Source organism: Melitaea cinxia, chromosome 29 (genome assembly GCF_905220565.1).
Source record: "Melitaea cinxia chromosome 29, ilMelCinx1.1, whole genome shotgun sequence".
Classification (NCBI taxonomy): domain Eukaryota; kingdom Metazoa; phylum Arthropoda; class Insecta; order Lepidoptera; family Nymphalidae; genus Melitaea; species Melitaea cinxia.
The window spans coordinates 8,193,008-8,204,069 of NC_059422.1; the positions used below are offsets into that span (position 1 = coordinate 8,193,008).

Genomic DNA, 11,062 nt, shown 5'->3' on the forward strand with positions numbered 1-11,062 from the left:
CGCGTTGCCGACCCAATCCCCAATCCCCCAGGAGCTCTGGTCACCTTATTCACCAACAGGAACACAATACTGCTCGAAAACAGTATTATTTAGCTGTGGTCTTCTGTAAGGTCGAGGTACCCCAGTCGGGCTGCTCCATATTTTAAGCAGGAAATTTCTGCTGTGCCCTATCTCAGTTAAAATTCAGGCCTATTTCAGTCATGTCGAATACAGGTAAATATTACACTAATTTGTTAAAAAGAACGCATTACTCCATGAAACACATGATAAGCCTGTACCCAAACTAAGGACCGCTTGTATTTGACTGATGTTTTGTATGTAGCTTAGAACTCTCGATCTTTTATTCATTCTAAATTTATTAATTGTATATATGAGTCTTTTATAAATAGCGGAACCCGGTACTAGCAAATAGAAAAATATATCGTTAACTTGTATTTTAATATAAGTTTTGTTTTATAGGGTTCCCAGAATTTTAAGGTATTTATTAGCCAACACAGTTATATAGCTACGAACAATAGGCCGACTTATAATGGCGTTTTCTCCAACTTTAAGTCAAACAAAAAAATGTGAAGGTAGAAGCAATAACTGTAATAATACATACATACGACACACACACATAATTATATTTTATTATATAAATACCTAGTTTCTGCATACATTTGATCAAATTAGTATTTGTTTCTGGCCGTCCTTTAAATTTAGACAACACAATACCCTAATCTTTTTTTATTTTTGACGTGACAACGTCTAATAAATCGATGAACGCCGGCTGCATGCACGAAAAAGGATGCCGCATTGTAGCGTTATGCTAATTGTAGCGTTACGCTCATTCTCTTTCCCCCTTGATTGGACTATGCGTTTGAGATGTTTTGTTATGACGTTGTCACGTTAAACTATCGTCCATAAATCAACTTTACAGGCAACCAGTTTTGAAGTAAATAAACTTATTATCTAAAGGCCATATTTTATACAACGACATGCCTGCTTTTATAACTTCCTATTAGCAGCTAAATTTTTATTTATTACAATGTACAAAATATACTATAGATTTGCCAAAAAATTATTAAGACACCCAAAAGAATCCAATAATTTCAAACCTTCCACTTTGAACGACGTGACGCAGAGTAGTGACGTCACAAATTTCAAAATGGCGCCCGCACGTGTCACTAAACAATAAAAAACAGCACCATCAAAATATCGTCGACGAAATGAAAGCAGTGGGTGAAAGTAAACAAAATTGTGCGGGCGTCTCGTTGCGTCAGATCAAATATGTAGAACAATGATTGAAAATTTGTTGCACATCTTTTTTTTATGGTTTCGATTTCGATTTAGACAAGATTTGATGTTACAATTATTCAGTGGCCGCCAATTATTTATTAAATTATAAGTTTCAACATTATTGAGGTTCTGGCGTCAAAAACTATACATCTATAATAAAAAATAATAGACTATACCTATATATGCGTGTGTGTGTGTGTCAAGTACATAGTAGTGTGTGTAAACTTTTTTATTGTTTTATTTTTTATGCATAATTCAAAAAAAATATATATTACCATTCTGCTATATATAAACTATAACTTTTAACTGGGTGTACCGATTTTAATGATTTTTAATTTAATCGAAAGCCGACGTTTATCATGTGGTCATATTTAAATTTCATCGAGATCTGATTACAACTTTTGGAGTAATCTTTGATAATGCGTATTTACTTGAATATTTTTTCGTCTACCTACGTTGTATTACTTGTCGACATTATTGAAGTCGGTTTTTCTTCGTTTGCCTGCAAACACAATTATGAAGGAAAATGAATGGTCATTTTAATTACCTACGTAGTAAATATAGCCCAGCACACTACGCAATCTATTATAACAGTTTTACAAGTATTAAGGAATGCATAAATTACCAGTGCAAGAGAATTTTGTAATTCTATGTTTCATGAATTACAAGCAGTTTGATTATAATGTTTATTGATTAAATTAAATCTATATACTAAAAAATGAGGAGCTTTTTTTGTTTCATCACTTCAGCGGTCTAAGATGGAGCACGCTTACCTAGAAGTAACCTACTCACTCGCGACTTAAAGATCTCCAGGTTATAGTTTTCCGGAAACACATTGCATGCGATATTTCTACCGTGTTTTATCGTGAATAGATTCGATTAACCAGTACTATGCTTCAGCCTGTAATATCCTACAGCTGGGTATAGGCTTCTTTCCCCGTGTAGCAGAAGGATCAGAGTTTAATCCACCACGCTGATCCAATGCGGGTTGGTATATCCATATTCCCTACTATGAGTAACGATCGCTATCAGGTATACATGATAACAACCGGGACCGACGGCTTAACGTGCTCTCCGAGGCACGTTAGAGAGACTCACAAGGACTGCATGTGTCTAAAAATGTTTGTCATGTGCGAGGATCGAACCCTCAACCGCCAGCGCGACAGCCACAAACCAGTGCTGTGACCGTTGCGCCAACGCAGTGTCTAGCAGGCTAGGTGTCTAGTATGTCTTGTGGAAATTGCTAACTACTGGATAAGCCCATTATATGGTACGGTACTGTTTAAATCAATCCAACATTTTAAGAAATTCTTTAGAACGAACAACGTTATCATTATAATCATCAGAAGATCTAACCATAAACGCAAAAGTTGCTCCTTCAAAGTTAATACGCATAGGCATATAACATGTATATCTATAAAATAAAATTGGAGTGTCTGTTTGTAATATTAAAATAGCCGCTTTTTACTAAATGCATGTGGATGTATACATGGTATATATACCTACCAAAATATATTTTTTTAATTTTGTCTGTCTATCTGTCTGTTTGTTCCGGCTAATCTCTGAAACGATGACGATTTTGACGGGACTTTATAATAATGAGTAACTTGAGCTACTTTTATTTAAGAAATTTATTTAGTTTATAACTCTGCAAACTGAACAACAACTTTTTTTGTTAAATTCCACGCGGACGATGTCGCGCGCACAGCTTACATAAAAACATTCAGTCAAATACATTACAAATATGCTTTAATGTAACTATAGCAAAAAATTATATTTTACGTAAAGAAAAAAACATATCAAACATTAACATTTGCATCTACGCACCCCCTTAACAATAATCTATACTTCTATAATCTATACTTCTATAGTCTATACTTCTATCTCGTCTATACTAATATTATAAAGAAGTAAAGTTTATAACTTTGTTTGTTTGTAGGTAATCTTCGCAAATACTGATCCGATCATGAAAATTCTTTCACTAACAGCAAGCTACACTATTCAGGAGTGATATGGGATATATTTTATTGTAATTGAACAAAAAGTTCAGTGACAAATAATAGTATGTGTAAATCAAGTCCGAGAAATGCGAACGAGATAAAAACTTTCCTATATATTTGCATCACATAAATAATAATTAACGCCCAACGACGTGGGCACAGGTCGGCTATTGAACAATTTACTAATTTACAAGGAATTTCTGTCACAGCAGTTATAGTTATAAGTATACCTAATTATCTAGACCTAATCAATGCTAACTACAATCTAAAATCGAAATAAACAATTCGTCAAACGCAGTAAGGTCTCATTGCACGGAACTTGAGAGAAAAAAAAACAAATTAAAAAGTCAACTGACATTGGCCGCATTCCGTATCCGAACACATGTCACATTGTGCCGCGTAGAAAATCTGTCAAAATCGCTTCCTGACACCCTTTGCGCCCTTGGCCGGGGCCGGTCACTCTCACCGATACGGAGTAGCCAGAGCCGAGTATAAAAGCTGTGTGGACAGTTGCAAAATCAATCAGTAGCTTTCGAGCAGTCTAATTGAAGTGCACGATGAGATTTCTGGTCGGTACCGTTTATTATATTTAACGTTTCAAGTTACTTTAAAATTCGATTCGATTTATTAATAATTGATTTATTGTTTATAGATTGTAGCCACCGCCGTCCTCGCCTGCGCCGCAGCCGCACCCTCCGGTGCCCTGCTGGCCGGAGCTTATGGAGCTCCATGGGCCCACGGCCACGGCCTGGCCTATGCTGCACCATTAGCCGTCAACCACGGTGACATCCAGGGCGCCGCTATCGACGCTCACGTTAACGCTGTGGACCACACCCGTGCCGTCATCGACCAGGTCGCTGAGAACCAGGGAAAAGCCATCAATGCTGCAGAGGACCACGCATGGCAAGCCGTAAACGCCGCCCAGACCGCTGCTGCAGCCATTGATGGAGCTGCCGCTGGCGTGTCTCCCGTCGCCGCCCGCCAGCTCGCTGGTCACGTTGCCCCAGTTGCTGCATATGCCGCCCACGCTGTGGCTGCCCCAGCTCTTGCAGCGCACTCCATCGCTGCCCCTGCCCTCGCCCATGGCTACGCTGCCCCAATCCTAGCGCACGGCATCGCTGGTAGTCATTCCGTGTCCACACAATCTCTCTCCCAGACTCATCCAGGCCCCATCGTCCACGCTCCCCTCGCATACGCCGCCCATGGCCTCGCCCACGGCTTCGCCCACGGCCTCGGCCACGCGTGGTAAGCCCATATAGACAATATTTACAATAGATTTTTAAATTATTCCGGCTAATGAGGACGAGCGAATAAAGGTATATACATCGTTTTTCATGCTTTTCATTTAACAAAACCTATAATTATTTGACTTAAGGGGATTAAATTACCTTGATGAAATATCAAAATAACTATAAGTACACCCATTACTACACACCCCTACACTATCATAAAATTATATAATTATAACGTACAAAACATATAAATAACTAAATTTAAGAATATTTTAGCCAATTAAATACGTATAATATGAAACAACTCAAATAGCACTCGTCAAGGCTCGATCAAAGTGAAATGAAATCACACGACCAGCGCCAATTTTCGATAAAAGAAAAATTATCGTTAAAATCGCTACACCCGGAAGCTATGCGGTAACCGACGCTATTTAGTTGTACGAGTATAATAAAAAATACAATAAAATCGAGATCCTCCTTTTCTGATATCAATTAAAAAGCAAATTCAGATGTTAATGATATAACAAAGCAAATTATAACAATACACATTACATAAACAATCTATTCAATTAAAATTCACGTATTTACATAAGCAATGGTTTATAGTAGAATTTAGAACAGGATATCAATATAACAATAAATATATTCTCACATTAAACCTAACATCTATAGAAAGAGTGTTATCTAAGAATTAAAACAATTAAATTTAATTAATTAGTCAAGATGTTCGAGATTGATACAAAATCATTAAAATTATGCAACAAGTAACTAAAGCACAATTAGTGCAATTCTCATTACAATAATATACGAAAGGAACCAGGAAGTTGGGTTTTTCTTTTTATGACATAATTGCGTATATTAACAAACAAAAAAAAATTGTGTTTACTCGCAAACGAAAAAAAAAACCGACTTCAATTACATCGACAAGAAATACAACGTAGGTTGACGAAAAAATAGTCAAGTAAATACACGTTATCAAAGATTACTCAAAAACTTGTAATTAGATCTCGATAAAATTTAAATGTGACCACATGATAAACATCAGCTTTCGATTAAATTAAAAATCATGAAAATCGGTACACCTAGTAAAAAGTTATTCGGTATAATACAACGTAGGTCGACGAAAAAATAGTCAAGTAAAAACGCATTATTAGATAACTCGAAAAATGCTCATTAGATGTCAATTAAAATTAAATGGGACCACATAATACGTACCACCTTTCGATTAATAATTGTGTTTGCTCGCAAACGAAAAAAAAACCGACTTCAATCACATCGACGAGTAATACAACGTAGATCGACGCAAAAATAGTCAAGTAACTACGCGTTATCAAAGATTACTCAAAAAGTTGTAATCAGATCTCAATAAAATTTATATGTGATCACATGACAAACATCAGCTATCGATTAAATTAAAAATTATCAAAATCGGTACACCCAGTAAAAAGTTATTGCGGATTTTCAAGAAGTTCCCTCGATTTCTCTGGGATCCCATCATCAGATCCTGGTTTCCTTATCATGGTACTAAACTAGGGATATCTTCTTTCCAACAAAAAAAGAATTATCAAAATCGGTACACCCAGTAAAAAGTTATTGTGGATTTTCAAGAGTTTCCCTCGATTTCTCTGGGATCCCATCATTAGATCCTGGTTTCCTTATCATGGTACTAAGCTTGGGATATCTCCTTTGCAACAAAAAAAGAATTATTAAAATCGGTACATCCAGTAGAAAGTTATGTGGTATAATACAACGTAGGTCGACGAAAAAAGCGTCAAGTAAAAACGCATTATTAGATATAGCTCGAAAAGTAGTTGTTAGATCTCAAATAAATTTAAATGGGACCAATTGGCACGCACCACCTTTCGATTAAAAGAAAATTTGTCGTAATCGCTCCACCCAGTCAAAAATTCTGATGTAACATACATAAAAAAAAAAAAAAGAGATAGATAAAAAAAAAAAAAAAATACAGTCGAATTGAGAACCTCCTCCTTTTTTGGAAGTCGGTTAAAAAAAAGAATCATCAAAATCGGCCCACCTAGTCAAAAGTTCTGAGGTAACATTATAAAAAATCCATCGAGTTGAGAACCTCCTCATTTATTTTGTAAGTCGGTTAAAAAATAAAACTATCTATCACCGTGTAACTTTTCACTGGGTATACCGATTTTGATGATTCTTTTTTTAAGCGAAAGCTGATGCTTGTCTTGTAGTCTCATTTAAATTTGGCGGAGATCTGATAAGTCTTTGATTATTTTTTGATAACGCGTATTTACTTGACTATTTTTTCATCAACCTACATTGTATTACCGATCGATGATAATGCAAAATAACTATTGTTACCTTAAGTAGAAAATACTCAGCGATTTCTAAATTCCTACCTCGCCTACTGTCGACCCACAGATATAAATTATTACTTCTGTACACCTAATAGTAATTTAGTTCAAATTACGCATTTTGATCATAACTAGACCTTGGTAGGTGATTGTTGTAAATATCTTGAAATTAAATTACCCACTACAACTATAACCACACTAGTTGTATAGTGAGTTATACCATTAAAGTCCAGTTACACCGATTGTGGACAACGCTATTTGACGGATGACGGTATCCAACAGATAAAAGTTTATGATATGATATGATTCTTTTTTACCATCGAATTCCATTACAATTATGGCTAATATCTATTTGCGAATGTGAATCTGATATTTAGTATATTGAGGGGAAACAGGTCCTAATGACGTATTCTACATCCTTCTGTTAAAGTATATTCGTAACTTATGTGCAAGATAACTTTTATCCACAATTGTTGAGTAGGCTCTTAGGTTTGGCTTTTTTATGTAACAAGATCGGCAAACAAGCCTACGGCTCACCTGATGGTAAGCGATTACCGTAACTTATAGACGTCTGCAACACTAGAAGCGTCGCAAGCGCGTTGCCGACCCCATCCCCAGTTCCCTCAGGAGCTCTGGTTTTATTACTCACCAACAGGGACACAACAATACTTGAAAACTGCTGTGATCTTCTGTAAGGTTGAGGCCCCCAGTCGGGCTGCTCCAAATTTGAACAGGCAATTTCCTGCTGTGCCCTACCACAGTTTAAGGGCTTGGTTGTTAACCTCAGTTAAAATTTGGCTTTACCGGATAAGGCTATTTGATAGATGACAGTATCAAACATACAGAAATTTACGATATATTATTATTTTTCAGAATTGAATTTCACTATGTTTTTTTTTAAATATTGGATTCAGAGATTGCGAAATCTTTGAAAAATGTGGATCTATAAGTTGTCATTTATATATGCAAACATGTTCTAATGATTTACTATATCTCCTGCTTTAACGTCTAACTCATCGGTCGTAACTATGTCCAAGATTTTGTTTTCTTTGTCATTATAACCGTTATTGGGCTTATTGGACTCATTTTTTTTACGTAAATATTTCATTAGACAACGTATCAGATATATGTCGATATATGTATTATCTTGCGTATGTACTTCATTTTCGTTAAATAAAAGTATATATTCCTTATACCGTGTCTCGTATTATAAGAAAAAAGTAAAGACAATAAAAGCCCGAGGGGCGTGGTCTATTCGTGTGGTGCGAGATTCTGCGACGTCAAAGTTTAGTAGGGTTATCGATCGTCAAGTAAAATCTAATATATAAAATTCTCGTGTCATGGTGTTAAACATTGAACTCCTCCGAAACGGCTCGACCGATTTTAATAAAATTTTGTGGGCATATCGGATAGGTCTGAGAATCGGCCAACATCTATTTTTCATACCCCTAAGTTATAAGGGGGGGGGGGGGATTAAGCGGGTTAATAACATATATGGCAAAGAAACGTTTGCGGGGTCAGCTAGTATTATTTATAATTGCGACTTTGAACAAAAACTGTAATAGTATCAATTCTGATTCAACATTAAAGTTATTTGAAATAATAATTGTTTGTTATCAAATTTAACTGTAGGTAGGGGGTAGGACACAGCAGGAAATTACCTGGTCATAATATGGAGCAGCCCGACTGGGGTATATCGACCTTACAGAAGACCACAGCTGAATAATACTGCTTTCAATCACTGTTGTGTTCCTGTTGGTGAGTAAGGTGACCAGAGCTCCTGGGGGGGGAGTAAGAATAGGGTCGGGAACGCGCTTGCGGTGCTTTAGACATCTATTAGCTACGGTAATCACCAATATATGACTCGTAAGATTAGATATTAACAACAAACAAACCCTACAATACAATTCCAAAAAAAAAAAACGAGTGTACTTTAGACCAAGCGACTGAAGTAAAACTTTCTGTCTTCACTAACTTATATCTCCCTCTCAAGTTCCGTTCGCCTCGCCCAATCACACTTTTCGTAACGCTCTCGTCACGCAATCACCAGCTTACTCTCCAAGTCAAGCTCGCGTAAATAAGTTTTACTTCAAAAAAAAACATTATTTTAACTAAATTTCACATATTAATTTCACATTCCCATTGTAGACAACCCTGTCGAGTACCGTGACTCGACCAAGTGACCGAAACGGTGGGAAGCAGGTGTATTGAATATTTGGGCTTGCGGGTTAACTGTTATCATAATCACTAAAGCACAACAATAAAATTACTCACTACTGTATTAACATACTTGACATTTTTAATTGCATTTTCTAATCTTAGTTTATTATTATTATAAAACTCATCTCAGCAAAATCTCAGGCACTATACTGGTTCGAATTGAAAAACTATTATTGAGTCGGATAGCCCATTTCCGGAAGAAGGCTATAGGCTATATAACGACGCAGGTGAAAATACGGGGCACGGCTAGTCTATAGTATAGTCTAAAAAGCGAACTACACCCAACATTTTAATGGATAAAAAATATTTTATCCATTAAACAGCTTCACAAACGGATTGGCCGATGGCCACTGGAGCAGACATGTCCGTGGGACGTTTGGAATGGAGACCGTTTCTTGGCAAACGCAGTATAGGGTATCCTCGGACCTGCTACACCGACGATCTACGTAAGATTGCCACTGGAGGCTGGACGAGGATAGCGGGGAACTTCTGTTTGGCGCGAACTTGGGGAGGCCTATATTCAGCAGTGGACTGCGATAGGCTGAAGTGACAGTGTGTGTGAGTGTGTGGTTGACTGAAAATTTTTTGGCCAATGTATCCGCGAAATGTACGCGCATATCTACTGAACGACTTCACCGATTTTGATAAATCTTTTTGGTTTATTCGTTATCGACAGGACCGGATAGTAACGATGGCTGGCTATAGGTACAATCTATACGTGTAGATTATGGAGGTTAAGTATGCTTCTCACTCGTCTGTTCCTAAGATAGCCTTAATTCCTGTATTTTAGGTAATAGACCAAACTCGGGCCGCGAACCGACCCCACAACTCTGACATAGAAGCGAGTTCAAAATCCAAAAAACAATCAATATTTAAAGTGAATGTTTTCTATTCCCGCCTTTTTTCATTAAAAAGAATCAAGTAAAGAACTTTTTATTTTTTTTTTCAAGATCGAAATTGAGCTTCGTCGTTCGATATTTAAAATTAATGACTATTATACTCACTCAAAGCGACCTCTTTGGTCATTGGGCTGAATGCATTATGTCTATTGCCAGTATCATAGTGACCAATCACGCCAACGGGTCAATAAAATTAATTGCACTGTTTTGACATTGTCTTAAGATTTTTGGAATTCACAAATACGTTTTGTAATACACTTATTAACAATTGATTCGTCGAGTGGCATATTTTGCATGTATCGATTGTATGTAGAATTATATGAAAAAAAAAACGAATGTGCTTTACCACCCACACGACTGAAGTAAAGCTTCTTCAGCTCCTACAGTAATATACGAAAGGTAACTCTCTCTCTCTTTCTATCTTCACTAACTTCCATCTCCCTCTCGTCACGCATTCACCAACTTCCCAGACTACCCACTAATAACCAGCGGGCCCTCATCGTCCTAGTAGGACGCCACGGGATCGCGTTAGCATGCACCGCGACGCCCCGACGTATGGCCGCCAATGCTCCACTTACCACCACCAGCTTATTCCCCAAATCAATAATAATCAATCCGTTTAAGATCACAGCAAAATAATACTGTTTTCAAGCAGTATTGTGTTCCTGTTGGTGAGTAAGGTGACCAGAGCTCCTGGGGGATTGAGGATTGGGTCGGCAACGCGCTTGCGATGCTTCCGGTGTTGCAGGTGTCTATAAGCTACGGTAATCGCTTACCATCAGGTGAGCCGTACGCTTGAATGCCGACCTAGTGACATAAAATAATCAAGGAAGTTTTACTTCAACAAATAAAAATATATAAAGGCGGATACAAGCAAGAAGCCTTAAGTTAAACCACATAGACTATACCAAACCATCAGTCAAACAAAATTAGTTTAGATTCGATAGTGTTACATCTTAAGCCTATCATAGCTATACCAAATTCATATTTTTTTTGGTGTCCTCTAATTAATTTTAAGACGCGTTATCTCAAGACAAAAGAGATTTACATAATTATAATTACTAGTAGTCGTCCAGTGGTCGAAATTCGACCATAATTATTTT

The 11,062-nt window shown here is 37.0% G+C and overlaps 1 protein-coding gene across 1 annotated transcript; it reads left to right on the plus strand.

Moving 5' to 3' along the window:
* Positions 1 to 3,768: 3,768 nt before the first annotated feature.
* On the plus strand, positions 3,769 to 4,608 carry LOC123667814 (cuticle protein 1-like). The gene is made up of 2 exons (XM_045601652.1): positions 3,769 to 3,847; positions 3,931 to 4,608. The coding sequence occupies exons 1-2, from the start codon at positions 3,836 to 3,838 to the stop codon at positions 4,525 to 4,527; spliced, it is 609 nt and encodes a 202-aa protein (XP_045457608.1). The 5' UTR covers positions 3,769 to 3,835; the 3' UTR covers positions 4,528 to 4,608.
* Positions 4,609 to 11,062: the final 6,454 nt, after the last annotated feature.